Here is a 22,535-nt window from a genome sequence, read left to right on the forward strand (position 1 = left end):
GTTGTTACTTTATGGATGGTATTAACATATTTGAAGAAAAATTTGAAATCGGGCTCCAAGATCAGGTACTGCAGGCTTCCAGGTAAATTCTGGACAGGTAAAAATTGAAAAATTTTAATTTTATAGTTAGAACAAAACTTATTTTACAAAAGTTGCTACTTTATGTATGGTATGAACTAATTTGAAGAAAAATTTGAAATCGGGCTCCAGGTTCAGGTACTGCAGGCCTCCAGGTAAATTCTGGACAGGTAAAAACTGAAATTTTGTACTTTAATTAAATATAAGGAAAATACACCCAAAAACTAAACTTTTTCCCCAAATAACCTATCCTATAACTCCTAAGACAAAGCCTATAATCCCTGTTTACGCAAAAGTGTCAGATGTGCCCCCCCCCCCTTACATACATACTCTCTGGTAATAATTGTAGTGTTGCTTAACTTTCTAAATTGTACCTAACGTTACAGGAATCATGATTTTAATTCTAACATGCCTAAATCAACGCTTAAAGCTATCCGTTACGGACGTATGTAGATAACATTCGATTTTATGTTTTATAAAGATATGTTGTTTTTGTTTTCTTATAATCCTAATTATCAGATCAAATGAATTAACATTGCATGTTTTATTTCATTCTTGTGGAGGACAATTATACAATGTATGCCTATAAACTCAGGGAGGGAGGGGACAATATCAGATTTAATAGTTTACCCCCAAAATATATTAGCTACCAAAATCAAAATTTTAGACTTTTTGGAGAAGAGTTATTGTCAAAACTTGTTGACATAATATCTAAATAACATTTAAATGTTTATATCAACATTATAGCAATAAAAGAAGTGGTTCGACTTAACTATATTCTAATAACATTATTGACATGGTTAATTATCGTTCATTACTAAATAACAAACAGTAGTCTTTTTTCAGCAAGTCACAGCCATTAGTAAGGTTTTTTTTTGTCTGAAGCTTAAGATCTCAATAACAACTGAACCGATTGGATTCTCTATTTGAGCTGAGTTTCACTTAGGTCCTGTAAGGTTTTAGGATATTTTATTTTAAAAATTTAAATCTTGTATTGAATTTAAGGTATTTTCTAGTCACTCTCTTTCCTTTTAAATACAGTCCCTAGCCGCTTGTAATGAATATTGTTTTTCCTTGTTTTATTTGAATGTCTAGAAATAATGGTTAGTTGTGGGTTGTAACTAGTTTCTTTAACACACATACACTTATACATAAATTATTTACTTATTTAACAGGCAAGGCTTGTCCACAATTTTGATGGCTTTCAACGTCGATTTATAAATGTTAGAATCATACTATCGATTTTAAATCTTGAATAAATACTTATTTGCCTTGCAACTTTATAATCATCACAAGTACGTTCTTAAATTTATACCTAATTTTTTGAATTTTTGTCATTTTGATACTATTTTTTTCTTTGTAGAAATATCATATTAACGTTAAATTAATCTTTAATGATGATTCCTAGAACGACTAGATTGAATTTCATATGCGCATGGTCGTAAGTCCACAGTAAGAATCGTGAATTTAAAGCATGCAATTTAATTTTGAATTATTATTAAATCTTTTTCATTCTTTTTTTGTTGGTTCGTGTGAGCTTCGTTTTTATGGGGATTTGTCAACCTTGTCAATTAATACAAATAAAAATTTTGCACAAAATTATTAACATGTAAAAGGTTTTCAAGTATGCGACATCTTTAATAGTACATTTGCGTATTATATACTTATTTTTAAAAGTAGTGTGACAACCATCAATACATCCCCCCCTCCAAAAAAAACCCCAAAGCCTATTAAATTGGCCTTAAAGTTGGCCTGGACCAACACTAAACTTTCCTGATAATTGTGCAACGATCGTTCCAGCCTTTCACTAGAGGTCTTTGTGGAAGTAAGCATAAGTTACAGCTTTATAATCATACTAGCGGCTACGCGCCTAGAGGTCTCTAGGGGCACTTGAAGAGGTGGGAGTCGAATTTGATAACCCAATTTCTTATTTTAAATTTCAAAAGAAAAAGAAAAAGAAGAAAAAAATTTTTGTTGGAAGATTTTTTTTGTTTTTTGGGGGGGGGTAATTTTTTTCTAGAGGGGATTTCTCTTAGGAGGGTGTTGGTAACCTCCCCTAAAATAGTTATAAACCTTCCAGGGACCTGTTAAGGAGAAACCGATCGGTTCAGCGGTTAGCGAGATCCTTCGGTACAGACAGACACACATCCTGTTACTTTATTATTAGGATTACGTAAAGTAGTAAAGTTTTTTTGCCTGAAGCTAAGATCTCAATAACTACTGAACCGATTGGGTTTTTATTTCAAGTAAGATTTATATAGGTCCTGTATTTGTTTAAGGCTATTTTTTTCGGATTTCAATTGTGGGATGGTTTTAAGCTTCTTTTCCAGCCCCTCTAGATACTAGGGGAATAGCCGCTAGTAAAGGATAAACAATAGAATAAAATGATTCAATCTGAAATAAGACTCTAAATCCATTTGCTTGATACTACTGTTTTGAATTTAGTTATTCTTGTTACAATTTTCCTTTATCAACCACAACCCTCATAAAAAAAACTTTGAAAGTTTTTTTTGAAAGTAAGTAATAAAAGAAAAAATATAAAAGAGAAATATTATAAAACAGACATCTGAAGTCTTTCAATGCAAAATTTATACTTATAAAATTATGTTTTCAGTTTTAAACATAAAATGTAAGGAAAACGATTACATGCAATGAAAGCCCAAAGTATGAAGTCTCCGAAATGTAATAAAATAATCGATAAATTGAAAATATTTCTATTTATAGTGAATGTTTGTGTTATTTCATATTTTTCATTAAAAGGTAAAAAAACAAGAAATATTATAAACTTGAGTAGCACAGCAACTGCAAGCTAAAACTACTTTTCTTTTCTTTAAAAGTTAGTTTCATGTGAATAAATCACCAAACTAGGACATTTATTTCAACAGATAAAACATGCAAATAAAATTGAATATAAGGGGGTAGGGACAGTTTTTGTTTGTTTGTCTATCACTTTGGGTCAGGTGAGATAAGGAAATGCAGGGGCTAGGCATAGGGAAAAACACCCCTCCCCCCCTTATTTCATATTTATTAGAAAATGAGAAGGGGGTAATTCTTTACTTGGGCTATTTGACTGATGTAACTACATACCCCAATTATAGAGCAGCGGGCATCTAATAATCATAAACTGTTTGTACACATTTTTACAAACTTCAAAATATTGTTTTAATAAAAAAAATTTATTGTTAATTATCATAATTTTTCCTAACATGTAAAAACAATTCATTACATTTATTGGTAGAAGTTTGCCTTCACAAGTAAAAGCAATTTTCATAATAACATTTAATCTATCGCCTACTTGGTTCTTATCGAAGAAGTTATATTTTATCTTCAAGTGATATTTCATTATAATAGTTAAAATTTATAAAAAATGTCCGTTTTTAAAAAATTTAGGTTACATTGATGATATCCATTACTTTATTGGAAAGGACACAATCAAGATGGGACGGACAGACCTTTATCCCAATGATCTAACTCTCATCAATATTACAAACTTTAAGTTTATTATTAATCAGAACATCTGTGATAGCACTAGTATTGGTAAGTATAACTTTACAGCAGTTTGATTTTATTAAAGCATTTGATACAGAAAAGGTATCAAATAATAGTTTTTTTATCGTATCGTATTACAGACAGCATTCCGCGGAAATTAAAATAAAAAATAATAGATTAAAACCAGTTATGAAAGACCCGAGGAGTCGAAGGCTCAGATTAACCAAACTGGTAGTAATTCTCTGAATTTTATTTTAATATTCATGGAAAATTGACTGTAATACGAATCTATTTTTCAGTATGAAACCGGTTCTAATTCAGCGAATATTAATCGGTTTCGAAGCCATACTGAAAAAATTAAGAGTACAAAACTGATAAGGAAAAATGGGTAATTTGTTAATTATAATTATGGGTTATGTTCAGTTGCATGACAGGGTTTTCCAGGGTGTTGTTTTTCTTAAGGGGATGAAAAAAGGGGCATTAAATACTTCCTTCCGTAAGCTTGCAAATGTAATAGAAAAAATACTACTTTTGTTGAAGGTTTTATTTTCATAATAGCAGACACAATAAATACTAGGATCTTCTGTCTGTAGGTCTACCCGTCAAAAATTTTAACAAAATAAGATTTCCTGCTTCATTGAAAGAGAAACCAATCATTGTGTTTTTTTACGTATTCTGCAAAAAAATCAATAATGAATGAATAGTTTTCTCATAGTCAGTATATTATACATTATGACATTGCATAAATAACTCTTTAAACAAAATCAAACAGCAATTGTTTTTATTGTTCAGGTATTTTAACCTTGATACATTCCGCCACAGAAAACAAGGAATCTAGAAGAATAATTAGGAAAATTAAATAGATATAAGAAAATTAAGCAAATGAGCTAAATTCTAAAGATTAATTGTAATTATTTTTTTGGTTTCTTTCAAATATTCAGTGGTGTGCAATATGGGGGGGCGGGGAATAAGGGACGTGCAATTCATAGAATTATAAATTTGTTCGGGTATAGTCCCTTTCGTAAAATCGCACCTTAAGGGGAGATTCTTCGTAATTTTCACAGTAGCGTTTCTCCTATTTCTAGCCCCTGCGGTTGCTCTAACCCTGCGGGGCCAATTACCCAACCCTGTAGGGGAAATATAACACAATATAACCTAACCTAACCTAAAATAACCTATAAAAAGACATTTTAAAAATACGAAGAATTGCCCCTTAAGGTGCGATGTTACGAAAGGGACTATTCCCATTTGTTCCCCCTAAATAAAAAATGGGACGACCTAGAACTTGAATGTAGGGATAGGGATCTAAGGTTTTTGTGTTTAAATTCCACACACTAGTGCACATTTTGGGGGGAAGAGTTAAATGACACCTACCAGAGTCTCACATTCCTCTGTCGATGATTTCATCTATCCAAACGTTAGCCCCCTCCTACCCTTCAGTTCTCAAAGATTTGGATTTATGGTAAATGTTAAAAATGCAAAAAAAACTGTTCACGCCATTGTCTAAGATATTTATTTTACTTCTAATTTTTTTTTCTATTTTCATCGAAAGTGTTTATGTTATATCTATCTACTTTTGTAGAGAAACATGGGGAAGGCCAAATATAGAAGGAGTCAAATCTAGGTTTGAATATACTTTTATATGAATAAAAAGTAGTAAGCGTTTTTTGTCTAACCGCTTAACCGATATTGTTCTCCTTTACAGTGAAGCTTCTTATAGGTCCTGGGAAGGTTTTAAACTATTTTTCGAGAGGATGTCTTAACCCCCCTCTCCCCCAAAAAATAATTTTTATAACTCTTTGGAAACTCAAATTTAAAATAGGATGAGGTCGACTTTTCCTTCTACCAGTGCAGTGCTCCTAGAGGCTTCTAGGGGGCGTAGTCGCTAGTATGAATAAAAAGAAATAAAATCTTTAATTTATAAGTAGAAAAAAGCCAAAAACCAGACATAAATGAGAAACTTACCTAGATTAACCTTACCTAAAGCAAATATGCATTTCGGTTGCAGGGAAATTATAAAAAATAACAAGTTTTTAAAATGAAGCAGTTGATAGTGCCTAATAAAAAATGACATCATTTAATACAAATAACTAATGATAGGTCACAATTGTAATTGATCAATGGGAAAATGTGTTCTGGCCTCTTATTGATCGTTTGTATTGTATGACGTCCTTTTTTATTAGGCGCTATCAATTTCTTCCTTTAAAATACTTATTTTTTAGAACTGTGTTCATACTTGGGATGCCAAAAACTGACAAGGAACAGAAAAGTATAAACGACGAAGCCTTTGAATTCAAGGATTTGGTTCAAGGTGATTAATTTCAATAATAAAGGTTATTTAGCTGTCGGTTCAGCCGTTTTGGAGATCATAATTAGCTAATACATACATTCTGCCTGGTTCATTGTAGGATAAAAAATGAAATTTACCATTTTATTTAGCTCCCCAACTAAAATAAGCTTCATTGTCTGAAAGATTTATTTTTTCCATGTCCCCTAAGACCTAGTATACCACTAAAACGTTTTGGTTATTCTTTGCAAGCTTTTAAAAACCAGCTTATACCAACAACGAAATTAATTTGAAAAAAAATCACGAAACCAATACGTGATTTTCAGCTGTCGTTTGTGGCAACACTTTATAGAATAGATGACCCTTTTTACCTGCCCCTCAAACATTATTTTAGATTTATTTCCCTTGTTGGCTATACCTTATTCCTGGGAAAAAACCTCCTCCCCCTTATTTTAAAATTACGGGGGAGGGGTTACTACAGATCAACAGACACTTTGTGTGACAGCACCCTAAAATTAAAATATTTTTTTTTCAGGTGGGTTTATTGACACCTACAAAAACTTGTCATACAAGAATATTTTTGGAAAACTATGGGCCTCAGAATTTTGTCCTCAGGTTAATTTTCTTAATAGCAAAGTTTTCATTAAATCACTTTGTCACGTACTTTTATTAAAGGACGTATGAACGTTTGTAAAAATAGGTGACTGATAATTTTGAGAAGATTTTCTTTATCAATGAGTTACTAATATAAAAGGAACTTTAATTTGATTTCTCAGATTTTACAGGCAAATGAGTATATTTATAACTTACTTTGACCCTTTGTCAACTATCCATAACAAAATTTCACGTTCAGCTAACAAATACTACCTAATTTTTTTATGACTCCATTAGACCAATTAATTATTTTCTGTATAACTTTATTTGTTCTTTTCAGTGTTTTATAATATTTATCTAATGAATTTTTCGATTAATTTCTGTGTATTTAAGTTTGTTTCATTGGTTTATAATATACATTCAATGTTTTATGTTGCATAAAAAATGTATGTGTACACTTCTACATGTGAAGCATTTTATGCCAATTTTTCAATGGGTTAATATTTAATGATAATACCATAAAATGTATTTATAATTGTTCACAGTATAGCAAGAAAGAGGCTATTTTTTAGTACCGCAGCTACTTCTCAGTTTGTCCGACAGATTTTTAAAATATATATGACTATTAAGTTAAAGCCTACAACTGATAGCTGGACACAAGTGTAGAATTGGTAGTCAGCCTACCATTATTGCTTGACCCTTGTTTGGAAGACTTAACTATTCATGTTATTCGCCTGTTTATTGATTTATTGTGTAGCGTGGATAGTGAACAACAAATGAATGTCAGTAATACTTTACAGGGAGTAAGGGAGGGGACAATGGGCAATTAATTCAATTTAAGAGTTTTCAAAGAAAGGCCATGAAATTCCCACTAATCCATAAAAGGGGGACGTAACTGAAGCTTTTTTGATGCAGGGGGGGGGGGGGGTTTCTCAGGAACCACTTGATGAACCGTGTAAATATTTTGGACTTAAGCTTTTATGGGTATGAACATCTTATGGTTTCAAAGTGAACCCACTACCCCCACACCCTAGCCCCACGGGGCTCAAAAACCCCCTAAAAATGAACCTAACCTTAATTTTCTTAGAAACCATTTGACCAATAGGGATGATTTCTTAAACTTAAGCTTTTATGGTTATAACCTAACTTATAGTTTAAAAGTTACTCTCATGCCGCCAACCCCTAGCCCTCCGGGGCTCAAAAAAACCCTAAAAATGAACCTAACCTTAATTTTCTCAGAAACCATTCGACCAATAGAGATGATTTTTTAAACCTAAGCTTTTATGGTTATTACCTAAATTTTGGTTTAGAGGTCACCCCCCTGCCCCCAACTCCTAGCCGTCCGGGCTCCTAAAAACCCTAAAAATGAACCTAACCTTAATTTTCTCAGAAACCATTTGACTAATAGAGATGATTTCTTAAACTCAAACTTTTATGGTAATAAACTAAATTTGGTTTAGAAGTCGCCCCCCTGCCGCCAACCCCTAGTCCTCCGGGGATCAAAAAAACCATAAAAATGAACCTAACCTTTATTTTCTCAGAAACCATTTGAACAGTAGAGATGATTTCTTAAACTTAAGCTTTTATGGTTATAAACTAACTTCTATTTTAGAAGTTACTCCCCTGCCGCCAACCCCTAGCCCTCCGGGGCTCCAAAAAACCCTAAAAATGAACCTAACCTTTATTTTCTCAGAACCATTTGACCAATAGAGATGATTTCTTAAACTTAAGCTTTTATGCTTATAAACTATCTTCTAGTTCAGAAGTTACTCTCATGCCGCCAACCCCTAGCCCTCTGGGGCTCAAAAAAACCCTAAAAATGAAGCTAACCTTAATTTTCTCAGAAACCATTCGACCAATAGAGATGATGTCTTAATCCTAAGCTTTAATGGTTATAAACTAAATTTTGGTTTAGAAGTCACCCCCCTGCCGCCAACCCCTAGCCCTCCAGGGCTCCAAAAAACCCTAAAAATGAACCTAACCTTTATTTTCTCAGAAACCATTTGACCAATAGAGATGATTTCTTAAACTTAAGCTTTTACGCTTATAAACTAACTTCTAGTTTTGTAGTTACCCCCCTGCCGCCAACCACTAGGCCTCTCGGGCTTAAAAAACCCCAAAAATAAACCTAACATTAATTTGCTCAGAAACCATTTAATCAATAGAGATGATTTCTTAAACTTAAGCTTTTATGCTTATAAACTAACTTTTAGTATAGAAGTCACCCCCCCCTGCCGCCAACCCCTAGCCCTCCGGGGCTCAAAAAACCCTAAAAATTGACCTAACCTTATTTTTTTCAGAAACTATTTAATCAAGAGAGATGATTTCTTAAACTTAAGCTTTTATGCTTATAAACTAACTTATAGTTTAGAAGTCACTCCCATTGCCGCAAACCCCTAGCCCTCCGGGGCTCAAATAACCCAGAAATGAACCTAACCTTAATTTTCTCAGAAACCATTTGATCAATAGAGATGATTTATGCTTATAAACTAACTTATAGTTTTGAAGTCACCTCTAGCCCTCAGGGGCTCAAAAAACCTCTAGAAATGAACCTAACCTTAATTTAAAAAATCAGCATGTTTTAAATGGACATTTGGACTTTCTGTTAATAATTATATAGAGTAGCTACGTTTTTAAAATTGTAACTAAATGACAGGGTTTCGGATCCGGATCCGCATATTTTTGAGTCCAAGGATCCGGATCCGGATCCTTGGACTCAAAAAAATGCGGGAAAAATGGAAAAATATACCTAAATTTATATAAAATCTCAGACATTCTCTTGATGAGAGCCAATCTTTAAGGTTTAGGGTCAGACTTGAAAATTAAAAGTATTTTTGACTTCGAATTAAAGAATAAATATTTTTTGAAAAGTTTGGTGATTTTATTTTTATTGTCCTACCGGATCCGCAAAAAATCAATGCAGATCCGAAACCCTGCTAAATGATATAGAAATTATCATGCAAAGTTGAAAATCAATAGGACAATTATAATATGTCTAAATTAATGAAAAAAAGCTAACCCTCACAGACCAAACCTAGTTAAAGAAAAGCTTTGCTTTAACAAAATTTTTAATTAACAAAGTATAGAGTCCCAACTCTTTTCCCATAACAGATGAAGTCCAAAATATCTTCTAAACTGAAAGTTAATTTATAAGCATAAAAGCTTAAGTTTAAGCAATTATCTCTATTGATCACATGGTTTCTGAGAAAATTAAGGTTAGGTTCATTTTAGGGTTTTTTGAGCCCCATAGGGCTAGTGGTTGGAGGCATGCTGGTGACTTCTTAACTATAAGTTAGTTTATAAGCATAAAAGTTTTAGTTTAAGAAATCATCTCTATTGGTCAAATGGTTTCTGAGAAAATAAAGGTTAGGTTCATTTTTATGGGTTTTTTTGATCCCCGGAGGGCTAGGGGTTTGCGGCAGGGGGGTGACTTCTAAACCAAAAGTTAGTTTATAACCATAACAGCTTAAGTTTGAAAAATAATCTCTATTGATCAAATGGTTTCTGAGAAATTTAAGGTTAGGTTCATTTGTAGGGTTTTTTTTTGGAGCCCCGGAGGGCTAGGGGTTGGCAGCAGTGGGGTGACTTATAAACTAGAAGTTAGTTTATTAGCATTATAGATTAAGTTTAAGCAATTATCTCTATTGATCAAATGGTTTCTGAGAAAATTAAGGTTAGGTTCATTTTAAGGTTTTTTGGAGCCCAGGAGGGCTAGTGGTTGGAGGCAGGGAAGTGACTTCTTAACTATAAATAGTTTATAAGAAGCTTAAGTTTAAGAAATCATCTCTATTGATCAAATAGTTTCTGACAAAATAAAGGTTAGGTTCATTTATGGTTTTTTAGATCCCCGGAGGGCTTGGGGTTGGCAGCAGGGGGGTGACTTCTAAACCAAAATTTAGTTTATAACCATAAACGCTTAAGTTTAAGAAATCATCTCTATTGGTCGAATGGTTTCTGAGAAAATTAAGGTTAGGTTCATTTTTAGGGTTTTTTGAGCCCCGGAGGGCTAGGGGTTGGCGGCATGAGAGTAACTTTTAAACTAGAAGTTAGTTTATAACCATAAAAGCTTAAGTCTAAGAAATCATCCCTATTGGTCAAATGGTTTCTGAAAAAATTAAGGTTAGGTTCATTTTTAGGGGGTTTTTGAGCCCCGTGGGGCTAGAGGGTGGGGGTAGGGGGTTGACTTTGAAACCATAAGATGTTCATACCCATAAAAGCTTAAGTCCAAAATATTTACACGGTTCATCAAGTGGTTCCTGAGAAAACCCCCCCCCCCCTGCATCAAAAAAGCTTCAGTTACGTCCCCCTTTGGAGGAAATTGTAAAGGGTTTGTTCATTAAATTTAGAAAATGATAAACTTAGAAAAAAGTCATGCAAAGCGAAATCACATCTTGTTTTTAATGAAATATATTGAGGTTTTATGGTGCGATTTTTATATTTCAAGATTAATGGACCCAGCCAACTGCTGGCTGGCTGGCTGGGCAAAAATATGAACCAATACGCCAGCCTGCCCCTTTTTATCCAGTTCATTTCCCTTGCCCTATGCCCCCACCTTCCTTCTCCCTTTTCCTATCGTGTGCTTAAAAAAAGGAGATGGGAGGAGAGGGGAGTGAAATAGAGTATGGGGGGGGGGAGTATTCTCAACTCTGTCTGCTAGATTCAAACTAACACAACGAGTAGCGGCATTTTATGCGCTAGTACCCAAACTCAGTCAGAAACTGCCAAATTCTTGCACATTCCCTTTAAGCCAGTACCCAAAGTCTGAGACTACTAAAAATTGAATATTCGATCCATTGTCCCCTCCCTTACTCCCTGAATACTTTAAGCTTTCAAATTAACAGGGATTGTGAAGCAATATATGATATAATTCTTTTTCTTTTAGGCTGAGATTATAGTGAAAACAGACGATGATATGTTTATAGATTTATATGAAACATACACATTTACCAGAAAATATCTCAACACTAAAGAATACAAGGTAATATGAATTTTCAACCATCCAATCCCTTTTCATTTGAATATGAAGCCTCTAGATGGTAGTAGTGCAGCCTTAAATAGTACAAATATCCAAAATTTATATTAATATACAAATAAAGACACAAAAAGGAAAAAAAAGTAAAAGAAAAATTTATTTCCTCTCCTACTTTTACAGAATAGAGAACCTAAGAGAGAGCAGCATTACAGACAAAAGAAAGAACACCAACACTTGTAGAGTAGCTTTACTACTTAAGAATTACCAAGTATTACTTGACAAAAAATATAATGACAGCTCAATTGCAACTTCTTTTTATATACACAAACAATTACATATTCGAGGACATTGTCATTTTCTTTTAGTAGCGAAACTCTACTCTATAATTTCTGTCTGGCTGTTCTTATGAGATATTTGTGAAAGATTGTGATTTTCTAGGCTGCTATGTAAGATAGACAGCTTAAATTTATTTGAAGAATCGTTTGTTATATGTCAACATTTGTTATATTTTTCTATTGCTTATTGATTTTTAGGAGAATAAATTGGTGGCCTGTCCTGTGTGGTACAATGCAAGTGTCAAAACAGATTCTAATAGCAAGGTAACAACTTATAATTTTATATAATGGGTTGTACTTTTATATATGTAATTCCAAACAGTAATAGAAATATGTAAAGTACATGGACTTTAATTTACTTACTTTGATAGACATGCAATAAAAAATTAAGTTTTTGAGGAGCCTGACTTAGTTTTTGCCAAGGCAGGTTTTGGTTGCTGTTTGATTGAAATACATTAGTATATAGTTTGACATCAAATAACAGAAGTTAGAGAAGATTATTTCAAGAATAATGAAGTGGGTAAAAAGTAATGAACCAATAAAAATTGATTAAAATCGAAAAAAGTTGTTAAATGTGGGATGAAATTTCCACCAAACTGTGAAACAGTTTTGACAGAGTTTAACTAAATTGCAATTTTTTCATATTTTTTTACAATATTAATATTTTAAATAAATAGTATGTTGGTAATATTTATTTTGTGGAATTTCCAATGAAAATTGCAACAATTTGCAAAGGTTATATATTTCACAGCATGACTTAAAAGCATGGATCTAAAGGGATAAGACAAAGGTCGAAAATTGATGTACATCCCCAATGATGTTTCACAAAATACCCCTTCTGTAGATTACAATTAGTGGCTTAAACGTTTGGACTTTAAACTTCATGACCCAACCAATTTAAAATTAATAGAAGTCCCTAAAGTTGTTAAGCCAACGAATAATAAAACGTTGATATAAAACTTTATGGACTAGTGTAATAAACAGCCCAATGTCTCCTCCCTCCCTGGCTCCCAAACCTATTAGTTTCCACTGCATGGATTAAAACTGTTTCTATATTCTATACAAAACTAAAAGTACAATTTTGTGAAATAATAGACAATTATCCCAACAATTGAGATTTATACTACTCTTTTATTTTCCTATCCGCAGACAACTGATTACAGTACAGTACTATATTTTAATGTATGAAAATAATTAATTATAGTGTTTCCATGTATGTAGAGCAAATACGTAATGCATTTCATAACGAGGACAATTAAGTTCAAAAGTAAAAATTCCAAAAATTGTATAAAATATTGTAATTGTTTAGATGCTATGAACATAACATCAAAAGTAGTCGTCGTAATATAAAAAAAATATTAGAATAGTACTTTCATGTGAACATTTAGTGTCGAAATAGCATTAAAAATGTTATATAAAAATTTTATCTTTTTTTTAGTGGTATATCTCGAATGTGCTGATAACAGGTAATATCTTTCAATATCAAAATTAATTAATAAGATTAATAAGTTACAGGAATCTTCATGCAATGTTTGAAATCGATCGGACAATTTTAAATGCCTGAATTAAGGATGTTAGCTATACTATATTGCTATAAACTATTTTTCTCAGAAGAAATTGTAAATTCAGAATAAGCTGAATATGTGATTTTATACTGGAATAAAGTCTACAAATTATAGGAATTTACTCAGGGTCTTAGCCAGGTTTTATGCTATTTTATGGATAGGGGGGGGGGGGGAAGGAGATTAACCATCGTGAAATATATGAGCATAAGATAACACATACCCCGTTTTATATTTTTTTCCTTTTAAAATTTTAAAAAGTTTGTAGGGTTAACAATCCACTTTCAAGTGCGAGCCTGACCAATAGAGGACATTGTTAAAGCAAATTAATAAATGAATTGAAGCAAATATTTACTCCTTAGGTAACACATATCCTCCTTACTGTACTGGTTGGTTCTACATTACAAATCCTGGTACAGCAAAAAGGTAAAAATAAAGAAACAACATGCGCTAACTGGATTAGAACCGGTTCTCAGTCATCCTTAAAAATCATTTACTAAGTATATTTACGATTACTTTTATTTAATGAAATCTTCCAATTTTTAACATGTACAAAACGGCCTGCTTAATTGCTTCAAGATCCATGTCAGATCTATATAGGAAATAAATGTCTATAAACGAGCTCAAGTTTTCCAAGGAATATATGATTAAAACTCATAGTGCTCCAATAATCCATAATAAACTCTCATTGCCCAGAACGATAAGACCCATTATTTTACTTTATTAAAAATAAATTCATTTTTTTCATTTCATGTTGCTATTTACCTTATATTGATGTATTTAATTTCTAATCATAAAAAAGAAAATTTAAATTTATAATATGATAAATTTAAGAAAACTATGTTTTAAAAGAATTCGATTGTGGCGACATTTTGTGTGTTCAAATATTAAACTAAAATTGTAATCATCATCATTAACCCTTTGGTGATGGTAATGTAAAGAAAAAAATATAATTTAAAAAAATCTTTTAAAAATCATTCCCATATAAACAACCCCTTAAATAGTGGATGTAAAAATTCATTTATTTCCCTGGTATCTCATTTATATCCCTGGTATGATTTTAGAAGATTTTTAATTTTTTTTGGAAGATTTTATAATTTTTATTAATTACTAAAAGAAAGAAAAATTATACCAGGGAAATAAATGAAATTTAAAAACCAAAATTAAACCACATTTTACTAGCTTAAAAATGAGTTTTTGTTTAAATGAGAATGATATTCCTGTCCAGTTTTTTTGTTTAGGAATGAATATTTCTTACCCTCGTGAATAAATGATGACCTATCGGTCCATCATTTATTCCCTCGGGTAAGAAATATTCATTCCTAAACAAAAAACTGGACAGGAATACCCCATTTAAATTATTAAATATTTACTTTCTTTTAGATAGTAATGCCGGGTGAGGAAAATAGATTTATTGAGAAATAGATATGCATATAGAAAACTAGCCAATAGGGAGATAATTATATCGAGCCAACTCTAGTGTACATATAGCATCGAATTACAGAAATTTTCAATGAATTCTAAAATATAAATCATAAAAATATTACCTACCAGTTTGGTTAACCTGGGCCTTCGGTACTAAGGGGCTCACAAAACTGTTTAAAATCTAATGATTTTTCATTTTAACATCCGCGGAAAGCTGTCTATAATACGATGCAATAAATAAATAGACTGGGTAAAAATAGTAAAAAGAAATACAATGACATTATTAATTTTTTTATCAATTTTCTTTTTAGATTAGTTGAACAAGCTGCCAAAGAGAAATATTTTTGGATTGATGATGTTTGGGTTACTGGACTTATAGGTTAAATTTAAAAAAAACAGGATGTCTGTCTGTAGCAAAGAATCTTGCTAACTGCTGAATCAATATGTTTCTCCTGCACGTAAAGTGAAGCTTCTAATGGGTCAAGGAGAGATTTTGAACTATTTTGGGGAAGGGAACCACCACACTTCCAAGAGAAATCACCCTAGAATAAATGTCCCCCCCCCCCTTCACATAGTCGGAAGTCTCTATGTAATAGAGAACGTGCAAAAAAAACACTAAACTAATATTAATCCCTTTTTCGACCTATTTTAATTTAGTTAATATAAACTGAAATTATAGTTTTCCTTGTCTAATGAATAATTCGGATCTACTGCAGTTCACGGTAAAATATTGCTGGTAACGAATATTGCTAAAAATTTATGAATTTTAAAGGCTGCTAGCTGCCAAACGGCTGAATGTAAAGATCATACCCGCACACCATTTTAAGCGGCATAAGGAGGCCGACAAATAATCTGTAATAGCCAAGATCCAATGATGCACAGGGAAAGCTTCACTGAATAAAAAACCGCGTAAAATAGGTCTTTTTCGCTCATTTCACTGCACTGCAAGATATTTATGCATTATTGATTTATGGCTATTCCAGATTATTTGTAGGCCTTTTTATGCCGCTTAAAACAATGTGCGGGCATGATCTGTACGTTCAGCCGTTTGGCAGCTAGCAGCCTTTAAAATTCATAATTTTTTAGCAATATTCGTTACCAGCAATATTTTACCGTGAACTGCAGTAGATCCAATAATTCTTTAGCATGAAATTGCTTTCTCGCATCTTTTCGTGATATGACCTTTAATAGTCTTGTTTTATTCAGCCATAAAACTTAATATAACCCACGAAAACTTGAAAGATGTTCTACAAATAAATGTTAAAAAAGCAGTGGCCATCAAAACTATACAGGTAATAATTATAAAGCCACTGCTGTCAAGCGCATGACACTAGTTGTATTTCTATAACAAGCGAAATATTCATTAACATGCACACACAAGTAAAATCAAAACAAAGGTTGTACAATCTAATGGTAATTTTGTGTTAATATATACACAAGTTGTTCATTATCCTGCGGTGTAAAATAGTATGGCTTTTTTGTCTTAAGCTTATGATTTCAATAAATGATAGTTTTTAATTTTAGAGAAGTTTCATATAGGTTCCAGGATCGTTTAAGCTTATTATATTTTTAAAATCTTATAATATAGATAGCGGTGTAGCCACTGCACTAGTAGTTGTAAAAGTACTAAGCTGGTCATATAATATGAAGATCTTATGAGAAAGTTTTTAAAAATCAATCTAATATCATTGTTATTTAAAACTTTTTGGAGAAAGACGGCTAAATTATTTCTTACCACAATAATCTAACATTACAAATGAATCTAATTAAGAATCCTGAAATCTACTACGAAGATATTTTAGCAGCCCCAACAGAAAGAGACTTTAAGGTGACTGCTCTTTTCAATTATTCAACATAATACCTAGTTCTAAAAAGTTATAAAAAGTGAAGTTATAACTAGGGTTCGTTCATTCGGGCCACTTAGTTCTTTTCGTTAATTTAAACAGGTTAGAATTGTCCTATAGATTTTAAACTTGGCATGATGATTCCTGTAATATTTAGGTACAATTTAAAAAGCATAGCAACTCTGTAATCATTACCAGAAAGTCCGTACGTCCATTAAAAACATGCTGATTTTTTTACAAATAATTTTTGGATGTTATTATCCTATTCATCTGATTTTTGGAATACTGATTGCTATTACCATAAGGTACAAATTTAAAAACGAAGCATCTCTATAGTCAAGTCCTAAAAATATAAGTATGTCATTAAACAAGTATGAAGTATGAAGTTTTGCAACAAATTTACTTAAATTTTTTTAGACTTGTATATTTTATTCTTATTCAGTTCTGAGTCTCTACAAATGTTAATGTTCGTTTGTCCTATACCGTTTACGGGCTTCGCTTGTTATGTTATGTTTTTAGATTGCATGGACGCTTTCAAAATATGCAGCATGGTGTTATAAAGTCAAGGTAATTTACACTAACTACACCATTTGTGGGTTTAAAAAAAAAATCTGCTAACTTTGAACCTTATCTTCATTAGTTAAATCTATTGGTGTTTTAAGGGGTGCAGTCTTTCCATAAGGAGGGAATATTTGTCTGACGTTTACAAAAAGGGTGAAAATTAAGTATTTATGCAGGCAACCTTTTTCCCAAGAAAGTGCTTTATAATAAAACTAGCGGCTTCGCCCCTAGCCTCTAGGGGCTTTACCCCAAGAACTTTTTTCGTAGGTATTTTAGATCTAAAAGAAAAATTAAATTTTTTTTTTTTGTTGGGGGGGGGTATTTTTCATTTTTTGGGGGGTTAGGGGTGTTCCACCCCCCAAGAAAGCTATGAGAGGCTACCCTGTAAAGGAAAACCCGATCAGTTCAGCGGTTAGCGAGATTCTTCGCTACAAACAAACAAACAAACAGACATCGTTCTACTTTGTATTATAGACTAACGGCTTCGCCCCTAGCCTCTAGGGGCTTTGCCCCAAGAGGTTTAATCAAACTAATTTTTCGTGTATTAGATTTTTAAGACAAACAAACAGACAGACATCGTTCTACTTTGTATTATAGATTAAACATATTTCATATATATGGCTGAAGATATTTTATATTATTGTTCTTTTCTATATAACATTTTGTCATTGCTGCGCTCCCTTATAACTCAATCATTCTTGTTTACTTTGTAGTGCCAGAACAACATATACAGTGGAAGAAAGCCGCTAACAGAGCATGAAAACTATCCTAACACAATGTTTCAAAAACACCTTAAATGTATCAATTAAATTATTTATTTTCACGTTTATTTGAGTGTCATAGTAAATAGTATAAATTCTAATCAATCATTTGTAAAATTCTGAATGCATTTCAATACTAACAAATTACAAAATTGTTTTCTGAATCAATCATGCCAAATTAAATAAAATTTCGCGCATTTAAAAAAATAAATGTATCAATCAGAAACCTAATCAAAATTTTTAAAAATAAATATTTTTCCATTAAAATTAATATTCTTGATCAATTTTTAAGATCATTTGACAAATATTTAGAAAACTGCAATATTATTATGTAATATATAAATATTCTATTGTATCGTTGTTTTATTATCGTTGAGAATCTCCAAATTCTACCACAAGTTCACTCTGAACAATATCATAGATTTGATATATTTTAACACGATATTATTATCATATACTATTACTCAGGGACGATGATTCAACGTGTCCTTCTGTCTTTGGTAGTTAGCAAATGATGGGAGGAAAAAAGAGTTAACATTAATAATTGATCAATATTCTAAAGGGTACATTTTTTAAAGAAAAAAACGAGTTAGTCCCTTCTTTTTAGCTAAGCCTTATCTATAATACAAAGTAGAACGATGTCTGTTTGTTTGTTTGACTGTCTGTCTGTTTGTTTTTCTGTCTGTTTGTTGCGAAGGATCTCGCTAACCGCTGAACCGATCGGATTTTCCTTTACAGGGTAGCTTCTCATAGGTCCCGGGAAGGTTTATAACTATTTTCTTGGGGGGTGGGACACCCCAAACCCCCCAAAAAAGCGAAGCCGCTAGTATATTTATATAGTGTTTGTTCTAGGCTATTTTACTGCCCATAATCCCCCCAGATACCAGTGGCGCAGCCACTAGTTAATAATATGAAATCTATTCCTCGTGGTTAATTTTGAATTCTTCCATCTCCTTCTCCGCTCTCAATGCAATCTCTGTTATAAGCTCTAAATCTTCCTATAATAAAATCAAACTTTTTAAATCATACATACATACGTACAAACAAGCACAAATCATATTGGATCATGGAAGGAAGACGAAGTAGCGGGTTTCGTCGTATTTTCACAGTTGATTTTTTAGGTTAGGCGAGATAAATGTCAATGATTTTCACGCAGGGTTCCAGCCCTCGCAGATTACCTGTTTTCTTGAAAGGTAATAAGGAAACGGTTAAAACTCAATCAAGATTCAATTTTACCCTGAAATTTTTAAGCTAACGAATGACCAAACGAGTTTATAAACTTAAAGGGTCGGTATCATTTATAGTCCATCTCCCCCTACCCGACCCCCAAAATTGTGAAACCTGTTTAATTGGAACATCACTCAATTCTTTGATAAGATCCTGGGGCGCAACATCTGCCATACCCAAAGTTTTCGTGTGCTTGGCTGCTAGCCTGCTGCCGACAGCCGCCAACCTTAAAACATACAACTAGTAGCTGCTAAAAAAATCAAGAACGTTTTACATATAGGGTAGATATTATTCTTAAAAAGAACTATTTTGTTTCCAATCTTTCTGCTACTAAAAGAGTTATACCCAACATTATTTTCTCTACAAATTCCATAATAACTTAAACAATAAATATTGCCTCAGAAGGACAATGAAAACGGTTAATCTTCGGTGAAAAATCACATTTGGTGAATTGTTGTGCCGATATTTTTGTATATTTTATTTATAGTATAATCAGAAAAAAAAACAGAAAAAAGTTTTTAGTTAATTTTAATGTTTCCCTACCTCTTATTGTAGATTGCTGATTTTTCCACAACATCGTTAGGCTCCAACAAATGCTCATGGTCTAAAATAAAAAAATACGTCATTTACAAAGGAATGTTGTTTTTCCAGTATGGCTTTGAAACCGATTAATATTCGCAGTATTAGAACCGTTTAATTGTTAGCCCGAGCTTTGGCCACTCGTGTTTCATTTTTCCCTTCTGCAAAATATTAAATTTTTTTCTCTCCAAGTTTTTTCCCCAGAATAAAATGGAAAAATGTTTCCAATAGGTACTCCTTATTTTATTTTATTTTTTACCCCTCCACATATTTTTCTAGTTTTTCCCCCAAGGATAGGGAAAAAATGATTTCAGGGCTCTTTATTTTTTTCCACTTTTCACATATTTTTTATTTCACCCACCCTTTATCAGGGTAATCTGTGAAGAATTATCACCTCTGGAGATAGGGTGTCCCATAGAGTAGTGGTTAGCGCACTACGCTGTGGTTGGGAAAATCCGAGTTCAAGTCCCCTCATAGATATTGCACTTGGATGACAAATGCTGTTGCAATTTGTCAGAATATAATCACGCAACCTCCCCTGTGATGCCCTTAGGTTGTAAGGAGGAAGATTTGTAGGAAGTTAGGATCCTACCTATCAAGCAACTGTAATCGTGCTTTCCCTCGTCCAGGCTCCTCATTCATATGAGAGTGCCATTAATTAGGGTGGCTTAATATGGAACACCTGCCAAAACTCTAGGCCAGGGTGATGTAACAATTGAGTAGCTTCCACGAGAAGGGCGGGTCAGCTTGTAATGTAACATAGAATACACTCAGCTGTGCGCGAAGCTTACCAATCTAGGATTGGTCAAAGGATTCTCACCTCCAATCTCCTCGTGCATCTGAATCCTAACTTCAGAGAATAAAGGCTACATACATACACACCTCTGGAGATATACTGACACTGGTCTCTTGTAGAGAAGCTACACTAATATATATTCAACTTACCTATGGCACTGATATCAATAACGTTGGCTGCAATATCTTTCTGGATTTGTTGCAGAGCATTTTGTTCGTCATTTACCTTAACAATAGAATAGGGTTTAATGAAGATTTATTGTGTTTTGGTCATCAAAAAGCAATCGAACTTTTTCCTTTAACATATATAAATTAAAATCCATAAATAGTGCAGCAATGACAAGCTAATAATATCTAATAAGTATGGGTATTATTTAGTAAAAATATTTAAATCTGCCTTATTTAGAAAAAGCAAAATGAAAGTTTCTGCCTGAGTCATGCAACTAAACCTACCTTGGGTAGACTACTTGAGTAAGGAAAGTTTCTGCCTGAGTCATGCAACTAAACTTACCTTGGGTAGACTACTTGAGTAAGGAAAGTTTCTGCCTGAGTCATGCAACTAAACTTACCTTGGGTAGACTACTTGAGTAAGGAAAGTTTCTGCCTGAGTCATGCAACTAAACTTACCTTGGGTAGACTACTTGAGTAAGGAAAGTTTCTGCCTGAGTCATGCAACTAAACTTACCTTGGGTAGACTACTTGAGTAAGGAAAGTTTCTGCCTGAGTCATGCAACTAAACTTACCTTGGGTAGACTACTTGAGTAAGGAAAGTTTCTGCCTGAGTCATGCAACTAAACTTACCTTGGGTAGACTACTTGAGTAAGGAAAGTTTCTGCCTGAGTCATGAAACTAAAATTACCTTGGGTAGACTACTTGAGTAAGGAAAGTTTCTGCCTGAGTCATGCAACTGCTCCGGCACATGGGTTTGAGAGGGACTGTGCTCACTAAAAATAAACACCAGCAATTTTGAATGTTAAGAGGTTGCTACGATATCTCCTAGTATTAATGTCTTCCATCTGACATGACATCATAGTACATAAAAATGATTTTTTAAAAGTCATACGGCTATTCAAGTTGGATTCCTATCCAATCAAATTCCATAACAACTTCTGATATATTCAATTGTCACATAATTTGTGGCATTTTAGGGATAGTACACCCATATAATAATTGGCAAACAATCTGCGAACCTTAAGAAATATATTTTTTTATACAGTACAATATTTCGATCCATATGACACTATCAGGATTCTTAGTATTGGTAAATTACACAACTATTTTTAACTGAAGGTCACGAGATCTTCTTTTTTCTATACTAGTGATTTTTTAAAAACGAGATATGAGTTTGTATATTATGTTTAGTCTGTATAGACAACCAATATCAATGTTTATGGAAAATCTTCTGGCATAACCCTTGGTCAGGACGTAATAACTGAATTTACCCCTGGCCTATGCCCTCTAGTCAAGCGAGATGGAAATATATTATACCTTAAGAGCCTGGTCCTTTCTCCCATATCCCCATTCTCGGAATCATTATCATCTCCACAGCAGGCACTCAACAGTCCTCCCATTTTGACAGATATTTAATATAGCGTAAAACCAACTTTTGGCCCTTTTACTATTTAATACTTAATTGATTGTTTCATAAAATCATAATAATCTGAAAAAATATTGTAATTTGAAATAAAAATATTTGTTAACATTATTATCACAGAATTAATCCTTCACAGCCTTTTTTATATTTTATTCCAGAGATTTAAGGGATAACACAATAGACTATTTATTTATGTACGACCTCAATGGTAATAATCGAAATTATTTCTTCTGTATTAAGTATTATCAAGTTTTCTGATAGGTCCTGTACATAGTAGACAGGTAGTATTATTATCAATAGTTTCTAACATGTAGGTATAATCAAGTATCAAGTTGTCTGATAGGTCCTGTGCATAGTAGACAGGTAGTATTATTATTAATAGTTTCTAACATGTAGGGACAATCAAGTATCAAGTTGTCTGATAGGTCCTGT

At 32.8% G+C, this 22,535-nt stretch overlaps 2 protein-coding genes and 1 long non-coding RNA gene across 3 annotated transcripts; 2 read left to right on the plus strand and 1 right to left on the minus strand.

Annotated features, from left to right (window-relative positions):
- Nucleotides 1–2,696: 2,696 nt before the first annotated feature.
- On the plus strand, nucleotides 2,697–4,422 carry LOC145315251 (uncharacterized). The gene is made up of 3 exons (XR_013877995.1): nucleotides 2,697–2,838; nucleotides 3,469–3,615; nucleotides 4,360–4,422. It is a non-coding gene; the product is annotated as an uncharacterized LOC145315251 (long non-coding RNA).
- A 1,386-nt stretch (nucleotides 4,423–5,808) lies between these two features.
- LOC145314878 (beta-1,3-galactosyltransferase 5-like) lies at nucleotides 5,809–18,315 on the plus strand. The gene is made up of 11 exons (XM_080154957.1): nucleotides 5,809–5,878; nucleotides 6,390–6,469; nucleotides 11,331–11,426; nucleotides 11,954–12,019; nucleotides 13,194–13,221; nucleotides 13,680–13,743; nucleotides 15,054–15,121; nucleotides 15,949–16,034; nucleotides 16,514–16,570; nucleotides 17,106–17,153; nucleotides 17,861–18,315. Exons 1-11 carry the CDS (start codon nucleotides 5,809–5,811, stop codon nucleotides 17,954–17,956), a joined length of 759 nt encoding a protein of 252 aa, XP_080011083.1. The 3' UTR covers nucleotides 17,957–18,315.
- Lamtor1 (Late endosomal/lysosomal adaptor, MAPK and MTOR activator 1) lies at nucleotides 17,947–22,191 on the minus strand. Its single transcript, XM_080154039.1, has 7 exons — nucleotides 21,998–22,191; nucleotides 21,369–21,453; nucleotides 20,660–20,735; nucleotides 19,679–19,739; nucleotides 19,250–19,361; nucleotides 18,832–18,906; nucleotides 17,947–18,313 (listed from the first exon to the last, which is right to left on the minus strand). The coding sequence occupies exons 1-7, from the start codon at nucleotides 22,078–22,080 to the stop codon at nucleotides 18,275–18,277; spliced, it is 531 nt and encodes a 176-aa protein (XP_080010165.1). The 5' UTR covers nucleotides 22,081–22,191; the 3' UTR covers nucleotides 17,947–18,274.
- Nucleotides 22,192–22,535: the final 344 nt, after the last annotated feature.

The sequence above is a fragment of the Acartia tonsa genome, chromosome 3 (genome assembly GCF_053477335.1).
Source record: "Acartia tonsa isolate MP-2025a chromosome 3, ASM5347733v1, whole genome shotgun sequence".
In the NCBI taxonomy this organism is placed as follows: Eukaryota; Metazoa; Arthropoda; class Copepoda; order Calanoida; family Acartiidae; genus Acartia; species Acartia tonsa.

Excerpts from the sequence above, each read along its gene's own strand:
- Lamtor1 (XM_080154039.1), bottom strand. The coding sequence starts at position 22,080 with ATGGGAGGACTGTTGAGTGCCTGCTGTGGAGATGATAATGATTCCGAG. Across the intron at positions 18,907-19,249 it reads GTGATGTTCCAATTAAACAG|GAAGATTTAGAGCTTATAAC; the intron begins GTTTCACAATTT and ends ATTTTATTATAG. Across the intron at positions 18,314-18,831 it reads AATTCAAAATTAACCACGAG|AGTGAACTTGTGGTAGAATT; the intron begins GAATAGATTTCA and ends GATATTGTTCAG.
- LOC145314878 (XM_080154957.1), top strand. The coding sequence starts at position 5,809 with ATGCCAAAAACTGACAAGGAACAGAAAAGTATAAACGACGAAGCCTTT. Across the intron at positions 6,470-11,330 it reads CCTCAGAATTTTGTCCTCAG|GCTGAGATTATAGTGAAAAC; the intron begins GTTAATTTTCTT and ends TTTTTCTTTTAG. Across the intron at positions 13,744-15,053 it reads AATCCTGGTACAGCAAAAAG|ATTAGTTGAACAAGCTGCCA; the intron begins GTAAAAATAAAG and ends TTTTCTTTTTAG.